The 20,155-nt window shown below is 45.5% G+C and overlaps 1 protein-coding gene across 6 annotated transcripts in view; it reads left to right on the top strand.

Annotated features, from left to right (window-relative positions):
- The first annotated feature begins 2,038 nt into the window (after positions 1 to 2,038).
- The window catches only part of INPP5D (inositol polyphosphate-5-phosphatase D), a 662,897-nt gene continuing 644,780 nt past the window's right edge, over positions 2,039 to 20,155 (top strand). For 2 of the 6 annotated variants that reach the window (XM_069213773.1, XM_069213770.1), the window contains exon 1: positions 2,217 to 2,492. In XM_069213773.1, coding sequence (XP_069069874.1) covers positions 2,359 to 2,492 — 134 coding nt within the window. In that variant the 5' untranslated portion in view covers positions 2,217 to 2,358. Of the gene's footprint in view, positions 2,493 to 20,155 lie in introns of all 6 variants that reach the window. The other 4 variants (XM_069213774.1, XM_069213772.1, XM_069213775.1 and 1 more) reach the window with 4 other exon arrangements.

Raw genomic sequence — 20,155 nt, 5'->3', positions numbered from 1 at the left:
GTGGTGCTCTTGACCCATCTCAACATGGGTTTCGCAAAGCTCACGGCACAGAGTCTGCCCTGTTATCCACTGCTGACATTATTCGGAGGAAAGTGGATATGGGAGAAGGAGTCATCCTTGTCTTATTGGATCTTTCCGCGACGTTTGACACCATATCGCCCCATCTCCTGCTCCAGCGGCTCTATCAGGCTGGAGTAAGAGAAAAAGGTGTACGATATCCTGAAATCTTTTCTGACAGACAGATCTATTACGGTGAGCTGTGGCGATTCCTTTCCAACTTCCCTGTGGTGTTCCACAAGGGTCGTTGCTCAGCCCTGCTCTGTTAAATCTTTATGTTGCTCCACTGGCCAAACTAGTTCGCTCTTTTGGCTTCCATGTGGTATCCTATGAAGACAATACTCAGTTAATCATTCCTGTGAATCAGAATTGGGAGGAGGTAGCAGACAGATTCCATGACTGCATGCATAGGATCAATAGCAGGATGAGCCATAATTGGCTCAAAATGAACGGAGACAAGACAGAAATTATTTTTTTGGGCATGGACGCTAGTCCATGGAGCTCACGTTGGTGGCCCACATCTTGCAACGTTTGCCCAGCCCCGAGTCAGGAATCTAGGTATCACATTTGACAGAACTCTTTCTTTTGAGCAACAAGTCAACCAGACGGTTAGAACATGTTATTGGTCTATGAAAATGCTAAAGAAAATATTTCCTTTTCTTCAGGAGGAATTTAATCTGACTGTTATTTTAGCCCTGGTCATTTCTAAATTAGACTACTGCAATGCTCTCATGCTGAACATTAGCAAGGCTGCCCTTCATAGACTTCAGCTCATTCAGAACGCGGCGGCTGCCTTGTTTTGGACCTACCTCGTGCTGCTTCTGCCAGTGGGAGCCTTAAACGGCTCCACTGGCTACCTGTCGAAAAACAGATCAAATTCAAAACACTGTGCCTTACATATAAAGCCTGTAACCAGGAGGGCTGCTCTTACCTGAACTCTGTTTTACAGCCCTATCAGTCGTGCCACCAGCTTAGATCATCGAATTTTCAGCTGATCTCTGTACCCCGTGGCCATCGTGCTTGATGGGGAGACAAAGTCTTTCCCGTGGTGGCTGCAAAACTATGGAATACTCTTCCATCCCATATTAGACTGGAGGAGACATATCTCCGCTTTAGGAAACAACTCAAAACTTGGTTGTTTTCACGTTAGGCAGTAGGTCTCCCCGTTCGTTCTCTGTGGTTCTCTGCTTCGATCTGGTTCCCCCTGATTTACAGTCTTTTCCTCCCTAGCGCTTCGATGCTACGATCGGAACACGCTCTATAAATACCACAATACAATACAATACAATACAATAAATAAATACATAAATACAAAGTAATTTTGTGTCAGTGGCATGGTGGTTATCTTTTAGCAGTGGCATTTGATGTTTTGAGGCATGTTACATAAATGTGAACTTTGCTGTCATCAAAAATTTCAATATATGAAAACATATGCAAAAGATTATTTGTGCCTGTTTTGGGTGGTTTTTTTTTCTTTCTTTTACCACATTTCTTGGCAGCACTAATTTCGCTTTGCTGGCATGAACTCATTTCCTCCTGCAGATAACTTTCAGGTTTTGCTTCCCTTTTCTCTGAGAATCCAGCAACACAGTCCCAGAATTCTTTTTTCGCCAAGCCACTGCAATGGCCCATTGTGGTTGCAAGCCTGCGTGCAGTGCTTCGCGCGCAGTGTGGCTTTTCCCGCTGTTTGCATGCGACTGTGTATTAGTGGTAAATATGCAGCTTCCAATTTTTGCAGATAAAGTTTAAGGGGGCGGGGGGACTAGATCTGTCATGCGGGTTGAAACGGGTATGGGACAGGGATGGGGTACTTGTAGTGATATGGTTTTGCAAGTTCTGTCCACTCCACCCTCCAGAATTTAAATATTTCAGTGAAGTGAAATGTATGCGTAGGTTGGTGCGGGTCCGTGACCAAAATGAGGAAGTTGTTACTCAGTTTCCTTTTTGCTTCTGCAGAGTTCAAACAGGAAACCAAGTGAGTGTGAGATTAAAAAGAGTCGGTGGAAGAGAGAGCTCTGCAGAGAAGGGGAGATGGGGTCTGTTGCTTCGAGTGAGGTTTAGAGAGCCGCGGCCGTCACAGGGCGCTGCGAGAGAAGAGAAACGTAGACTGTCTTACGGCAAAGGTTGCGGGTCTGTCTCTGGGTGCTCTGACGGGGTAAAGGACGTTGTCGCTGGACTGCAAGCTGTCACCGGGCCTGCCGCTGCAGAGCGACAGCTGAGGCCGTCACCGCGTCTGACAACGTTAGAAAGGGTGTGCCGACTGCCGAGAGCTGAAGTCCGTTCTTAATAATTCCTGCAGCTATGACCAACACCTGGTGCCACGGAAACATCACCCGCTCGAAGGCCGAAGACCTCCTCTCTAAGTCTGGCAAGGACGGCAGCTTCCTCGTGCGCGTCAGCGAATCCATCAGTGGGGCCTACGCTCTGTGCGTGCTGTGAGTACACTCATCCTTGTCACTTCCACACAGGCCTCCTTCTCAAAGTCAAAGGGAAATCAACAGGTGCAGCCCTTCTAGAAACAGCGGGTCGAGCAAACTGTGAGACCCTCTCACCACAGAGACCGACAGTCAGGCTGTCAAACTGTGGGACCCTCGCACCACAGACAAAGACAGGCTGTCAGTGACAGTCAAACTGTGGGAACCTCTGCCTCAGGGCTGACAGTCAGGCTGTCAGTGTCAGACAAACTGTGGGAGCTGCGCACTACAGAGACCGACTGTCAGGCAGTCTGTGGGACACTCTCACCACAGAGACCGACTGTCACGCAGAGTCAGCAAAATTAACTGTGAGACCCTCTCTCCACAGAGATAGACTGCTAGACCCCCTCATTCCACTTGCCGAGACACCATCAGACAGTAGAATACATTTTGAAAAATACTCTCACCTCTCCAACAGGTAGATGCTGACTGTGAAACAGACTGAGAGGCGCTGTCAACACAGAGACTGACCGTGGGGCATCTTCTCTCTCACATGCATGCACGCACACAAACACACACCATGACATACCTATAATTACGAGGACCGGGCATTGACCGTAATGAAGTGTGTATTTACTATTGTAACTCCAGGTGCTTTGAAACTACCAACACACACAAAGGGGAGCCAGGGCCGGCTTTAGGGCAGTGCGAGCAGCGCAGCCGCACCAGCTGCTGACCTGGAATGGTGGTGCGCTGACCTTAGGGGTGCACTGTGAAACTTGCAATTTAAAAGCACCTGCTGAAATGTTCCTTGTGCGTCCATCATTTGGGAAACAATTAAAATGTCAAGATACCTCTTGTGATTAATGTTCATGCTAAGGAGAGAGATGGGAGTTTTGTTTAGGGCAGCTTTGACTCGCCATAAAATAGCATATAGGGTTAACATGCCTGCTGCAAAGAACAGAACTAGCTTTTATGTGGACAGCTGAATGGATTAGTAAAGGTAGCCTTTACAAGTGCTTTAAAACAAATTAATGTATGTGAAGGGGGCTATGGAGAGATGAGGGGCATATTTGGCAGGTGGTAGTGAGTGATTCCGAGGAGGTGGTCATGGGGTGGGGGTTGCCAAAAAAGACTGTCGCATTGGGAGCCTCCAGTGCTAAAGCTGGCCCTTCGGGGTCCGGTCCTCCTAACTCACCAGTCCTCACAAGGATAGTGTTTATCTGGAACTGACTGTGTTTACCCACCCTATGAGCCTCAAACCAGTCCTCACAGCGTGGGCTCCACACACACGCTTAGGCCGCGAGATGTCTTCAGAAAGCAGAGATGAACTGTGATACATTCTCGTCAGAAAGATACTGAGACTCCCTACAAGACACAGAAACTTAGAATGAAAGCCACCCTTCGAGGGGCAGAGACAAACAGTGAGATACTCCTACCACACAAAGGTAGAGACAGACTGTGAAACAGAATGTGAGGCACTCTCATCACAGAGGCAGTCTAAAGAGACCAACCTACACAGAGAAACCTAGATTGAGAGACATCTTTTGACAGGTGAAGATAGACTGAGACAGACTGTTAGACATTCTCAACACTACGAGACCACAACGGACAGGCACAAACGGATGAAGACGGACTGTAAGGACATTCCTGCCAGTGACAGACTGCGTGGTACCCTAAAAACACACACGAGGCCTGGAATATGAGGCACCCTCAGACAGTTACAAACCAACTGTGAAACAGACTGAGAGATACTCTCACCACAGAGACACACTGAAAGACGCCTTCCTACGTACAGAGGCTTAGTCTGTGAGACATCTTCAGATAGTAGAGAAAGACTGTGAGGCATTCTCATCAGAGAGACATATTGTGACTTGTGAGTCACCCTACAACAAGCACAGAGGACTAAACTGACAGGCTTCCTCAGAGAGGCTGAGTTGACAGTGAGGCACTCCTACCACAGAGACAGATTACAAGACACGCTCCTACCTGTAGGGGCCTACAGTGCAAGACACCCTCTTACCCGCAGGGCCCTACAGTGCAAGACATCCTCCTACCCACAGGGGCCCATGGACATCGTTTAAGTGTCACCAGGGGTCGAAGCTGCGACCTTCAGTTTGCCCCTTGTGACCTCTGGTACTGCCTTTGCGACCCCTGGCCTCAGAGGTAGCAAAATCAGTGCCAGGAACACTGGGGCAGCTTGTCCTGGACGTTGGTTGGTGCACTGCTTTCTTGTTTTCAATCAATGTTTTTCTTACACTAATTGTGAATAATATTATATTATTCACTATTAGTGTAATAAAACATGCAGTACAGCTAGCTTGAATATGACCCTCCTTGGTAGCTGAGGTAAGTAAAACACTTTTAAATGTATGTTGTGTGCATGCTTGCGGGTGAGTGTGTGCTTTTGTAAAAGAGAGTGTGTGTATGTGTGAATGTGTGTGCAAGCATGAGTGTGTGAGTGAAAGTAAAGATGAAATGATGTGTGATGTCACTTCCGCTATGTAGGACGCTGGCTCTGGATATACTATATCAAAGTGAGATATAGTGTGCACAGAGTCCAGGGGTTCCCCAGAGGCTTGATAGAGGCTAAAGTAGATAATACTAATGCTCTCTTTAGTGGTAGTGTGGTCGAGCAGTTAGGCTTATCAAAGGGTAGTACAAAGCATTTGTTGTACACACACAGACAATAGAAGCAGCACACACTCAATGACTGGCCTCCAGACCAATGGTTTTTATATAACAAAAATATATGTTCTTAATTTATTTTTAGAACCACAAGATTCAAGTTGCAGGTAAGTACCTTAAACGTTTCGTATTTCACACAGGCATCAACAGTATTTGGTTTGAAATAGGTAAGTAATACAGTTCTAGAATTATTGGCAATAGTCTGTTTTCAAAATGGACACAGTGCAATTTTCAGAAACAGTTCTAGGGGGGAAGACATGATAGATTGGTTTACAGGTGCGTACAGCAATTACAGTTTCAATCTCAGGGTTTTAGGAAGTCCACCGGTTAGGTTTCAAGTTAACCCTAAACACCCACCACCAGCAACACAGGCCAGCTGGGTGCAGAGGTCACAGATGAGCAATTTTAACTTGGGCTCCTATGGAGAAGGGGGGTGCTCAGAATCTGTTCTGCCTACAGGTAAGTAAGTACCTGTGATTCGGAGGGCCGACAAGGGGGAATTAGAAGAGCACTGGAGGGGCCACAAGTAGGGACCAAACACACACCCTTAGAGGCACAGGGGCGCCTGCGTGCCAGGTGCTAACAGGACGTCAGGCTTCCAATGCTGGTCTATGAGGAGACCCCAGGGGTCACTCAGAGGCTACAGGCGAGGTCCAGGGGTGTGTCTCGGGCACAGCACTGGTTGGACAGGGAGGAGGGCTGCCTGCTGAACGTTGAGGCACTTGGGGTCAGTTTCTCCAAGGCCTGGGGGCTGCAGGTGCAGTGTGTTCTTAGGTGTCAGATATCTTCATCCGGAGCTTTGCGGCCAGGGGTTCCTCGGGATTCCCTCTGCAGGCATCATCGTGGAGGGGTAGAGAGGTCAACCCAGGGTGGGCACTTGCTCGTAATTGCCTGGGGACCCTCTCTTGCTGGTTGCACCACCTGGACACGGGCCAAGGGCATTGCGTGCACAGGGGTCAGGACTCACGCTTCCGGAGTGAGGTGGGAGTCCTTGGTTGCAGGTTTCTTTAGAAAGAGCCGCTGTCCTCGGGAGTACTTGGTCCTTTTGTGTGCAGGGCAGTCCTGGAGTAGGGCAAAGGTCGCTGGCCCCGCTGGATGCATCTCTGGTCTTTTGCAGGTTCTATGAAGCAGGAGACAGGCCGGTAGGGCTAGGGCCAAAGAAGTTGTTGTCTTCCTTCTTCTCTACTGGAGGTTTCAGCTTAGCAGTCCTTCTTCTTTTAGGTCATCAGGAATCTGGTGAGCTGGGTTCAGGGAGGCCCTTAAATCCTAGATTTAGGGGCGTTTTATGGGTCAGAGGGCAGTAGCCAATGGCTACTCTCCCTGAGGGTGGCTACACCCTCCTTGTGCCCACTCCCTTTAGGGAGGGGGCACATTCCTATCCCTATTGGTCCCTGTCCTACAAACCAAGATGGAGGATTCTGCAGGGAGGGGGTCACCTCAGCTCTGGACACCTTAGGGGTGGTCCTGGCTGGAATGGTCACTCCTCCTTGTTTTCCGTAATTTTCCCACCAGACTTGCCGCCAAAAGTGGGGCTTTGTCCGGAGGGCGGTCATCTCCACTAGCTGGACTGCTCAGGTGCACTTTAATCCGAGGCTTGAGCCTTTGAGGCTCACCGGCAGGTGTTACAGTTCCTGTAGGGGGAAGGTGTGAATCACCTCCACCCAGGACAGGCTTTGTTTCTGACCACAGAATGCACAAAGACACTCACCCCATGTGGTCAGAAACTTGTCTGAAAGTGGTAGGCTGGCACAGACTGGTCAGTTCTACATTAGCAGTTTGGCTAACATACAGGTAGCATCTCTAAGATGCCCTATGTGTGTATTTTTCAATAAACCCCACACCAGCATCAGTGTGGGTTTATTGTGCATAGAGGTTTGATACCAAACTTCCCAGTATTCACTGAAGCCATTATGGAGCTGTGGAGTTCGTAATTACAAACTCCTAGACCATACACTCAATATTGCTACACTGCATTTACAATGTCTAACAATGGGCTTAGACACTGTAGTAATATATTGCTCATGCAGCTATGCCCTCACCTGTGGTATAGTGCACTCTGCCTTAGGGCTGTAAGGCCTGCTTCAAGGGTGGCTTACCTATGCCATAGGCAGTTATGTGTGGGCATGGCACCCTGAGATGGGTGCCATGTTGAATTTGTCTTTTTCTCTTCACCAGCACACACAAGCTGTAAGGCTCTGTGTATGTGCTTTGTGAGGGGTCCCCTAGGGTGGCATAATACATGCTACAGCCCTTAGAAACCTTCCCTGGCCACAGGGCCCTTGGTACCATGGGTACCTTTTACAATTGACGTAACCGTGTGCCAGGGTTGTGCCAATGGTGGAACAAAGGTACAGTTTTAGGGAACGAACACTGTGTCTGCAGCCTGATTAGCAGGGTCCCAGCCCACTTTCACTCAAAGTTGGTATCAACACTAGGCAAAAGGTGTGGGGGGGTAACCATGCTGACAGTGGCACTTTGCTACCTGCCACCCCTGGCATTTTGGTGCATTGGCGCCCATGCAGGGGCCTACAGTGCATGGCACCCTCCTACCCACAGGAGCCTACAATGAAAGACACCCACCAAGCACACGGGCTTCGACGGCAAAGCATATTCAGTAAGACAGACAGCTATGAGACACTTTCACTACACAGACATTTTGTAAAATACCTTCCCACATAAGGAGACCTAAAATGAAAGACACCCTCAGACAAGGAGAGACAGACCGAGAAAGTCGGTCTATAGAGACATATTAAGAGATGCCCTACGCCCCTGCCCCTCACAAATGCATAGAGTGTGCGATTACATCCAACAGCCAGAGACAGACAATGAAGCAGACTTAGAGACATTCTCTCTGTTGGACTTTTTCCCCTTTGCAGGGTCATCTCCATTCTTTTTGCCTCCTTCCTCCTATTTTTTCTGACTTCTTTTTGTTGGCTTTAGGACTCTGTGCACTTTATCACTACTAAACAGTGCTAAAGTGCATATGCTTTCTATGTAAATTGTATTGTTGATTGGTTTTCCATGATTGGCATATTTGATTTACTGGTAAGTCCCTAGTAAAGTGCACTAGGGGTGCCCAGGGCCTGTAAATCAAATGCTACTAGCGGGCCTGCAGCACTGGTTGTGCCACCCACATTAGTAGCTCTGTAAACATGGATCAGACCTGCCACTGCAGTGTCTGTGAGTGCAGTTTTAAACTGCCAATTCGACTTGGCAAGTGTACCCACTTTCCAGGCCTAAACCTTTCCTTTTTATACATGTAATGCACCCCTAAGGTATGCCCGAGGTAGCCCTATGGGCAGGGTGCAGTGTATGTTAAATGTGGGACATGTACTTATGTGTTGTACATGTCCTGACAGTGAAATTCTGTCAAATTCGGTTTTCACTGTTGCAAGGCCCATTTCTCTCATAGGTTAACATGAGAGCTGCCTTTAAATATCCCTAATTCGTAGATTACCCTTTGGAGCAGATGGACGTGGAGTTTAGGGTCATTGAACCCACAATTTAACATTACATCTTTCAGTAAAGTTGGCTTTTAGATTGTGTGTTTGAAAATGCCACTTTGAGAAAGTAGGCATTTTCTTGCTCAAACCATTCTGTGACTCTGCTTGTTTGTGGATTCCCTGTCTGGGTCAGTTTAACAGCTGGTCTATTTGCACCTTTCTCTAGACATTGACACAAAGGGAGCGTGGGTATAGCCTGCATATCCTGATGAGCCATCTGTGCTGGGAGGGAAGGGAGGAGTGGTCACTTACACCTGAAAGGGCTGTGCCTGCCCTCACATAATGCAGTCTTCAACCCCCTGGTGTGTATCTGGGGCCTGGCCTGAGCAAGGCAGGATCTTGAAAACAACAAAGACTTCTCTTTGAAGTAGGCATACTTCAAAGGCAGAAAGGGGTATAGAAAGAGCACCCACACCCCTAAAAAAATTAGATTGCTTCTGGAATCAAGAGGAACCTCTGCCAAGGAGAAGAACTGAAGAGCTGAGGAGAAGTGCTGCCCCTGCCTGTGACTATGATTTGTTGGGCTATCCTGCAGTTCCTGCTTCTGCCTGTGAAAGGGGACAAAGACTGGACTTAATTGTGCAATCTCCAAGGGCTTGAACTGAGCTTGCCTCCTGTTGTTGAAGTCTAAGGGCCATCAAAGACTTCCCCTGCCAGCACCTGGACTCTCTGCGGAGACTCCTGCCCTGCCAAGTTTTGCCCTATCCAGTTCCAGACAGACTGAATATCCACGCACAGACCGCCGTGCGGGGAAATGTTCGGCACACGTTCCGTGACGTGGCCGATAAACGATGCACTATCGACTTCGCAGCTGAAATCAGCACTCCACCTGCATCATGGCTGAAAGATGGACGCAGAACACCTGCTCACGGAGGCTGATAACGACACAAACCCCACGCAGCGTGGATTTGGGATACCTCACGACATGATTTTCAGCGCAACTTTGCTGCCCGTGGAAAAACAACTTAAAGCCTGCCCGGACCTGAGGTGCCCATCCACATCGTCGATGTATTGCTCTCCTGCGGGAGATAAGAAATGATGCACACTGACCTGACCGAGGAGGAACGACTCACGGTCTCGCTTGCGAGTTAGAAATCGACGCATCGCTGGCCTTTTCCGACGCACACTCACCAGTGCAGAGTTATTTTGATACTACCCTGGTACTTTTGCATGCTAACAGCGTTCTCACTGTTTGCTAAAGGATCTAAGACTCTTTTGCCTTTTAAATTCATAACTTGAGTTGTGTATGTTGGAATTTTGTAGTTTTGGTATTGTTCTGTTTAGATAAATATTACATATTTTTCTAAACCTGTGTTGTGTCATTTTATAGTGTTTTCACTGAATTACTGTGTGTGGTGGTACAAATACTTTATACATTGCTTCTGAAGTTAAGCCTGCCTGCTTGTACCAAGCTACCAAGGGAGTGAGCGGGGGTTACCAGGGTGATTTTCCTTTACTGTGATTAGAGTGAGGGTCCATGCTTCGACAGAAGGTAACCTGACTACCAACCAAAGACCCCATTTCTAACACTCACCACAGAAACTGACTGCTACACAGAGGACTAGGCTGTAAGACACCTTTGAATATGCAGAAACAGATTGAGACAGACTGTGCAATATTCTCGCTAGAGACAGACCATAACAAACCCTGCTACACACAGAGCCTGACTGCAAGACACCCTCTTACAGAAGGGAAGAGATAGAATGCGAAACACACTTTGAGGCAGTCTTACCATGGACGAAGATTGTGATACTCTCTGGCACAGACGGAACTAGACTGTGAAAATGCCCTCTGTTGGACCTGGCTTTTTGACAGGGTCATCCCCAAACCTTTTTGCCTCCTTTCTCCTATTTTTTCTGACCTGTTGTTGTTGGCTTTTGAACTCTGGGCACTTTACCACTGCTAACCAGTGCTAAAGTGCATATGCTCTCTGTGTAAGTTGTACTGTTGATTGGTTTATCCATGATTGGCTATTGGATTTACTTGTAAGACCCTAGTAATGTGCACTATATGTACCTAGGGCCTGTAGATTAAATGCTACTAGTGGGCCTGCAGCACTGGTTGTGCCACCCACTTCAGTAGCCCCTTAACCTTGTCTCAGGCCTGCCATTGCAAGGCCTGTGTGTGCAGTTTTACTACCATTTCGACTTGGCATTTAAAAGTACTTGCCAAGCCTAAAACTCCCCTTTTTCTACATATAAGTCACCCCTAATGTGTGCCCTAGGTAACCCCTAGAGCAGGGTGCTGTGTTGGTAAAAGGCAGGACATGTACCTGTGTAGTTTATATGTCCTGGTAGTGTAAAATTCCTAAATTCGTTTTTACACTACTGTGAGGACTGCTTCCTTCATAGGCTAACATTGGGGCTGCCCTCATACATTGCTGAAGTGGCAGCTGCTGATCTGAAAGGAGCAGGAAGGTCATATTTAGTATGGCCAGAGTGGTAATACAAAATCCTGCTGACTGGTGAAGTCAGATTTAATATTACTATTCTAGAAATGTCACTTTTAGAAAGTGAGCATTTCTGTGCACTTAAATCTTTCTGTGCCTTACAATCCACGTCTGGCTAGGTTTAGTTAACAGCTCCTTGTGCATTCACTCAGACACACCCCAAACACAGGGTACTCAGCCTCACTTCATACATCTGCATTTTGAATGGGTCTTCCTGGGCTGGGAGGGTGGAGGGCCTGCCCACACACAAAGGACTGCCACACCCCATACTGGGACCCTGGCAGACAGGATTGAACTGAAAGGGGACCTGGTGCATTTCTTAGCCACTCTTTGAAGTCACCCCCACTTCAAAGGCACAATTTAGTATAAAACAGGGCCTCTGCCCTACCACCTCAGACACTTGCTGGAGAAGAAACCTGAACCAGAACCTACATCCTGCCAAGAAGAACTGCCTGGCTGCTCAAAGGACTCACCTTTCTGCTTTCTACAAAGGACTGCTGCCTTGCTGTTGGCCTGCTGCCTTGCTAAACTCTTGTCTGGCTGTAAAAGTGCTCTCCAAGGACTTGGATAGAGCTTGCCTCCTGTCCCTGAAGTCTCAGGACCAAAAAGTCTTCTCTTTTTCAGCTGGACTCCTTGTGCGCCGAACATTTAGATTCACAGCTTGCTCCGCGGTGAGAAATTCACCGCACGGCGATCCAGAAAGACGCCGCTCGACGCGACGCCTGCGGTGCGACCGGAACTTCGACGCACGGCCTCGCATGGACAACACCGCCCGACTTCCAGAGAGGAAATCAACGCGACGCCTGCCGTGAGAAAGAAAATTCCACGAACAGCTCCCCGGAAGGACGCGCAGGCAGATAACAAGCCGAGGAATCCACGCACAGACCCTGGGACATCTGGTAATCCTGTGATCCACAGAAGGAGACGGTCCGTGTGCCGGAAAACGAAGCACGTCTTCCCCGAGTGAAAAATAACGACGCAAGTCTGTGTGTGAAGGGGCGAAACCGATGCACATACCATTTTTCTTCCCGTAGAACGATGCACATCTCCCCGTGTGAAAAATAACGACGCAAGTCCGTGTGTGAGGGGGCGTAACCGACGCACACACCATTTTTCCACGCATTTCCTCTTCTGCGGCCCTCTGTGGAGATTTTCCACTCCAAACCAGGTACTTTGTGCTTGAAGGAGACTTTGTTTGCTTTTTAAAGACTTAAGACACTTTATATAACTTTTTAGTGATATCTTTACAAATTCATATTGCATCTTTGATTGTTTTGACCTGCAAATACCCAGATAAATATTATATATTTTTCTAAACACTGTGTGGTGTATTTTTGTGGTGCTATATTGTGTTATTGTATGATTTATTGCACAAACGCTTTACACATTGCCTTCTAAGTTAAGCCTGACTGCTCGTGCCAAGCTACCAGAGGGTGGGCACAGGATCATTTGGATTGTGTGTGACTTACCCTGACTAGAGTGAGGGTTCTTGTTTGGACAGAGGGTAACCTGACTGCCAACCAAAACTCCATTTCTAACACCCTCTGAAAGGCAGAGAGCTGTGAAAATGCCCTCTAACAGGCAGAGACAGACTGTCAAAGAGTCTCTGAGACTCTTATGATGGAGACATACTCCCAAGACACCATTCCACACAAAGAATTTTGAGTGCAAGGCGCCCACCGATAGGAATAGGTAGAGAGAGACTGAAACACACTGTCAACATTTTGAGGCACCGTCAGACAGACTGCGAGGACATTCTTGCTAGTGACATACTGCAAGACACACTCACACACACACATAGAGTCCTAGAAGTCAAGACACCCTCTAATAGAGGCACGCCATGAAAAAAGACTGATAGATACTCTCACCAGAGAAAGAGAGCTGCGAGGCACCCTCCCATTCACACAAGGCCTGAACCATGAGACACCCTCAAACAGGCGGAACACCTTGGGAGACATTATCATCACAGAGAACAGCATTAAGGCCTGGTCCCTCTTCGATAAAATATAATGAGCTACAGTGTAGAACATTTCCCTACTGATGGTTCCCTTACTAAGATTAATTTGAAGACTGTTTCACAGACATAGAGACAGACTGTGAGACGTCATTTCATTGACATGATTCTGGCTTTAAGTGGGATGTAAAAAGTGGCGGTATCTAAAAGTGTTGTGGCCTGTATAATTAGGGGTGTGGCTTAAACATGTAAACTAAATTTCTGTGAGTCCCATAGTGTGCCACCCGACCTGTATTTTGGTTCCTCTCTGAGTTTACTGTTATTGTGTGTGTGTAAATATATATATATATATATATATATATATATATATATATTTGTGAAGAAAGCTTTCTTCACAAATCAGGTAACACATGAGAAGTAGCTGTGGAATCCTCAGTCACACAAAACATGCCTCGTTATTTCGTTATTCAGTTATTCAGTCATTGTTATTCATTATTCAAATTCAGTTTCAATTGCAAACTTAAGAGTGGCCAAATAATGATTATATATGTTGACCAACTAGCCTTCTGTGCCTTGCACAAATCATTTAAGCAAATAGGACATACTGTTATTGCTCATCAAAATCGGTGAAATAGCTTTCTCTTTGAGTGTTATCCTCCATTTCTTGGATTGAGATGTCGAGTGGTTCAGTAATTTTGCACCCACTAAATACTATATCTGGACAAATGAGCGCACCTTTACAAATCGGTATTGTGGGATAGTTAGAATTAGGGGTGGGCGATGAATTCCACTCCGCCGGCTGAGTTCACAGAGTTTTTCCCACTCCACACTCAGTACGAGCGTGGACTTCTGAAGAACGCTGTGGCGGGGAACAGCATTTTTCCTCTCTCACGGCTTACTAATGTTAGCTTGACGAATTAGAAAAATCAAACACTGGACCATCTACCAGTTAGATACCAGTTGTGGCAGGTCACTACCGCTCGCATTGAGCAACCTGCCGCTTGTGTTGAGGAAGCTGCTTCTTGAGTAGAAAATCTGCTCGAGTGGCAGAAAGAAGCGGTGCCCTCTGGCGCTGCATATTGTGCCATTTGTGCTGATTTTACAGCACAGGACAAACTCCTGGCCTTAAAAATCAGCATGAGCAGCACAACTTAACGCACTACACAGCTTGCGGAACCCACGGGGTGTGGCGGAGGCTTTTCAGCACTTTGCAGAGATCCCCGTAGCAGGGCTAGTTAGAATGAGACCCTTGTAGTGTGGGCAGCAGTAGAGCAAGTGGGCACACATGGATTTCAGCAGTAACTGATGGGGACACTAAGTACATCCCCTCACTGAGAGGGGATGGGGTGCGAAGTGAATTCCTTTATAAAAGCAACATTTGAATTCATTAGACTGCGTGCATCGAACATTAGAATGCATCAGTTTGCTAAATAGGTAACACAGCTGAAGCGCCCTGCATACTCGAATAAATTGTGCTGTTCTTGTGAGCAACAGAAAGTAAACAAGTCTCATCTGAGCCTCGTTTTCCTTTTGTTCCTAGCACTGCCTTTGTTAATTCTGGCGCGAGGGGTCACAAGGACAGTAACAGGGATCGCAAAGGGTATGCCAGGGATCGTATTTATAACGTCTATATAAATCCTTAAATGATTCTGGACAAGTGCTTTCTTTCGCTATCCAACAAAGCTATTATTGCATATTTCACAGGATTTTTGTACTCATTCTTGTTTACAGTCTGCCTTATTATACCTTCTGTTTCATAGAGTAGTGACCATTTTTAGAGTCTCGCCTACAGTAAAGCTCATGTTGCTACACACCAATCAACATACAGAGGTTAAGAAACTGGCTTTTGGACAGCCCCGTTGATCCACTGGCTAATATGGTTTAGCTGGCTTTTAATCATTGGTCTTTGGGCTTGTCCATCAGCACTGGTAATAGCCCGAGCCATATTGTGGATACGGGCTCTCTAACAAAGTAGTTCACAACGTACATTGCTGATAATTTTTTTTCTTTATTCAGTTGGGCACTGCCCCTTCTTTCTGATTAGCAACCACTCATGCGCCTTCCACTTCAATGCTCTCTGCCAACGTTGGGTGCCATCTAGTGTACATATATTTTGGTTTTGAAACTGCTTGTTGAATTGTCTTCAAAAGACCATTCCTTGATGGCCAACATCCATATGAAGCAGACAAAGGGACTGTTTTGTGCTGGATTTTCTTTCCAACTTGTGAAGTTATCTAGGCTGCTTTTCACAAATTGATTCACCCTAACACGTTTCCAATTTACTCATCCAGTTTTCCCTCTGCTGTTACAGATCAACAACTCTCTATAAATCATTGTCCAGATAGTGCTTTTTTATTTAAAAAACGACTGTGTAATGCTCACATTGCTAAATACTATGCATTACGTTATTCATAAGTACAAGTAGGCAGATGGAAATACCTCAGATGACACTCACATACTACATTACATCCCTATTGAGCCCTCCATAATACCCCCACCTATACTAATTACAATAAAAGGTTTTTTTTTATCAAAAGGCAGGCTTACTGGCTTTTTTGGGTGTCACCACCATGATAAAAATCATTGGTAAAGCCAATAGGTCTGTCCTTGGCCACCAAGCTTTTGGCAATTCTTTTGTCATGGTTTTTGCACAACGTTATTGTTCAGGAAGCTACTGGGCGCTCATTAAATAAAAAAACATTGGGTAAAAACAAAAGTGTTTTTTCTGGGCTCAAAAAGGTACACATTACCATGATACATCCGACACTGAAGGGAACTACCTTTTGTATGGATGTGGTCCTTGTGAAAGGGCAGCATGCCATAAGTCACAGTGAAGTCAGTCAATGGCTGAAGTAAGCTAACATTGCTCCTCAACGCATGCTGGAGTAGGTGTAAGAAACATGTGAATGTCACAGTCTCAGACAAATGGATGAAGTCTGGCTGGAAACCCCTACAAGCAACTATGGTGTATATATACTTTTAGTCAAATGAAAAGGTCTTAGCTAACACAGACCTAAACAAGTTATTGGTCTGGCAGTTGCTGTAAAGGAAGGAGGGAAGGAAAGAAGAAAGGGAGAATAGAAGGAAGGCAGATCAAAAGGAAGTCAGAAGGGGGAAAAGGTAATGAGGAAAGGCTAAAAGGAAGCATGCAAGGGAGACGGGAGTTCAAAAAGAAAAGGAAAAAAGCCAAAAAGGGAGAAAGGAGGGAAGAATAATGGATAAAGACTAATGGATGAAAGGTTTGTAAGACCCCTATAAATAGCTATATCATACATACTTTTAGTAAAATGAAAAGGTTTTGGCTTACACAGACCTAAATAAGTGATCAGATTGGCAGTGGAAGAAAGGAAGAAAGAAAGAAAGGAAGGCAGAAAGGAAGACAAACAAAAAAGGAAGGGTGAAGGGCAAAAAAAGAGTGAAGGAAGGCTAAAAAAAGGGAGGAAGGAGGCAAGCAGGCAATAAGGGAAAGAAAGAAGGCAAACATGGAGAAATAAGGGAAGAAGGAAAGATGGCAAAAAGAAAGGAGAAGGAAAGAATATAGGAAAGAAAGCAAGAAAGAAATAAGGAAAGAATGGTAGAAAGAAAGAAGGCAAAAAGAAAGAAGGAAAGAAAGAAAGAAAGAAGATAAAAAGAAGGAAAGAAAATGGAATAAGAGCAAAAAGAAGGAAAGATGTAAGGAAAGAAAAGAAGGAAGAAAGAAAGAAGGCAAACAGAAACTACTACCTCATTTTTGGGGGGCAGTCGGAAGAGGGAGTTTTCTGCCGTACTTATCAAAGTCCACTCTCTGTACAAACATGCCTGACATATTTTTGATCTGCTCAGTGACAGGAGGCTGGATGTGCTCTTTATGACAGAAACTTTGTTAAATGAGTCTACTGCACTAGAGATCGTGATGGCTATCCCTGACGGGTATTCTCTGGTCCATCATGACCAATGCCATAAACAGGGTGGAGGGGTGGTAATAGCTTTTAAACAGTCACTATATGCTATATTCTTGATCTCAGTGACCTTAACAGAGCAGAGAGACTAGGTTTCCATCTTATGCTCACAGCTCAAATCTCTTTCTCAGGGCTACTTATCTATCGTCCCCGGACACCACTGGGGATATCATCGATTTCCTTGAAGAAGCTCTGGCCCCTTTGCTTTTTTAAATGGGCCAATTTTATTGTACATGGGGATTTTAATCTGCATGTTGACAATCCTCAGGACTAGTTGGCTTCTTCACTGACCGAGCATTTGGTCTCCTTGAATCTGCCTCAGCTGGTTTTGGCACCCACGTACTTGGCAGGTCACACTGCTGCTTTGATTTTCTCCAACTGATTGTTATCTATTCACCCTTGCATTCCCAGCCTGTGGTCCGACTGACTTTTATGAATTGGTCTTCCATTGTCCCTGATCTGCAAAGTAGGTTGCCACACCGTACTGCCTTTAGGGTGTGGAAGAGAGTAAAGGCTTCAGACTAGGTGGACCTTCTTGCCAGCACATGCCCTAATTTGACTAATGATGCCAGTCTCAATGTAGAGGCCATTAACGTCTGGCTTCAGGGAGCAGTGATTGTGTTAGCTCCGTTGCAGGAGCTGAAGAAGAGAAAGGGCAGATCTTCTGCCCTGTGATTTTCTCCGCTCTTAGCTCAGGAACATAAACCTGTAAAAAGCTTGAGCAAATCTGGCACAAGGACCATTCTTCAGATAGTAAAACTATCTATAAATATGCACTCAGAGCTTAACCTGTCTCCCTTAAACAGTTTTAGAGCTGGTTTTTCACTAAGAAAATTAATTCCACTGAGCAGAGTTCCTGCTCCATTTTTCAGACTGTGAAGTCTCCACACTCCTGTCAAAGAGCGATTGTTCCTTCTCAAGAGCTGTGCAATGGGCTGGCAACATATTGTGAAAATAAAATTTGTGATATTCAGAAAGCATTGCCTGCCTTAATGGAGAAGACTCCTCCTCCTGTTTGTCATTCTGTTTTGGAGAGGTGCAGCTATAAGTTTACTCAGTTTAAGCCCATATCCTTGGAACAGTCCAGAGCTGCCATCCTGAAATGTAAATCAGGATCCCTCCTTGATGCCTGTCCTATGATGTTGCCTGCGGATGCAGTTGACATTAGCCCAGTTATTTATTCCATGTTCAATTTCTACCTTTCCTTGGGGGTTGTGCCTGCAGCCTGAAAACTTGCCAAGGTGGTCCCACTGCTTAAGAAGCTTTCTGTACAATGATAGGCCCATCTCTCTTCTTCCAGGCCTTACAAAAATGCTGGAAAAGTTTGTTAACGCTCAGCTCCCAGAATATCATGAGAAAGGTAAACTGTACAACCTAGTCAAGTCAAGTCAAAATCAGCTTTATTCGATTTTTGTTAAAAACATAAATGCACAGAATAAAAACAAACTGTAGAAAATAATTAAAAATGTTCACTTGCAACTAAAATATAAACTAGCTCCCACTCTCCTTAAAAAGTATCGACTTTCTATGCCTAAAAATGGCCCATGAAAATTTAGACACAACGTTACAAGTTTAGATATTTGGCAAAGATTGTAAAAACACATTGGCTGGATGACATTGCACCAGGTTCATGATCTCAACAGCGGTAATAAATGTTGACTTTCTTTGTATTTTGTACAAATTACAGAAAATGATTTTATGAAAGGTGCTTTGAACAGTCTCTTTGCCACACGGACATCTTTCCAAACCAGTCATTCATAGTTGGGAAACTCACCAAATGGTGAAAAATGTCTGGTCTGAACCTGGTCAAAAGAAACCTGTGCTGGTCATTGTTTACCTCAGTTAAATACACTTGCATGCCAAATGAGTTTAAAATCAGCTGATTTTTTACAACACATGGTTTAAGCAGCTCTACAGATAACCTTAGCTCTTCCAAGTACATCAAACACTCATTCTTCAGGGTTTTCCTTGAAACTGACCTTAGCATTTCAGGTTTGAAAAATCTTGAGTGGACCTGAGACAGTCCCCAATAGTCTCTTGATTCAATTTTGTATGCTCAGAGGACTGTATCTTATGCTTCTGCAAACTCGGCTGAATCTTGACTAAACTTGAGATAAAAGAAGCTCCTGCTTCAGCATGGCATACATAGGGTGGACTACTCAGCGGAAGAGAAAGGAGGTACTTCAAAAAAGCATTTTTAGTAACTTGTAAAAATGTGCTATTTGCATAACTCCAGAGGCCAGCCCCGTATAAGGCTGTTGACACACATTTAATTTTGTATGCTGTCAATAGTTCCCTAGGGTTTTTTCCAAGTTTACAGGCAAAACTACACAACGCTGTAATAGTTTTCTGGCAGCGTAACCTCATAGTCTTAATTGCCGTTGACCATGACCCATCCCGGTCAAACATGATCCCCAGGTATGAAAACAAATTGACATAATCAATTATAGTGCCTTTCATCAAAAGACTATGAGAACTTGGTAGCACTTTCCCACACTTAATGGCAACTGTCTTGCTTTGATTCACTAGTAACCCTAGTTCCTCCATGTAGGATACAAATGGTGTTAGTAACTGCTGTAGTGCTAGAGGTGTACGAGCCATGAGCATGGGATTATCAGCACAGGCAGAGATATGCGATGTCCTGCTTGTTGCAAGCTTTTACAGTCAGCACTTAACATCCTGCCCAAACTATTAATATATAAGGAAAAAAGAAAAGGAGCCAAAACTCCTCCTTGCCTTACACCCCTCTCTATGATAAATAATTGGGTACATTCACCCAGTAATCCATACCGCACTCTGGCCCTACAACCGTAATACATATGCCTGAGGAATTGTATGATTGCCGGATGCACCCAAGGTTCATCATAGTAATCCACAATTTACTGTGAATTACACAGTCAAACGCAGCTGACAAATCAACAAAAGCCAGGTGTAATCTCCCTTGTTTTATAACATATTTCTCAATCAGCATCTTTAAGTTGAGGCCCTGCTCAACGGTCCCCACTCCAGCACAAAACCCATACAGTAATTCAGATAGGACGTTCTTCCCCTGAGCCCAATCTTGCAATCTATCCAAATCAATAGGACCAGCCACTTTCACCATATAATCTAATAAGGAGATTTGACGATATCAGGTTGGACTGTGCCTCTCC

The sequence above is a fragment of the Pleurodeles waltl genome, chromosome 11 (assembly GCF_031143425.1).
Source record: "Pleurodeles waltl isolate 20211129_DDA chromosome 11, aPleWal1.hap1.20221129, whole genome shotgun sequence".
Lineage (NCBI taxonomy): Eukaryota > Metazoa > Chordata > Amphibia > Caudata > Salamandridae > Pleurodeles > Pleurodeles waltl.
The sequence above is the reverse complement of the archived record's forward strand: the minus strand, read 5'-3'. Positions and strand labels throughout refer to the sequence as shown.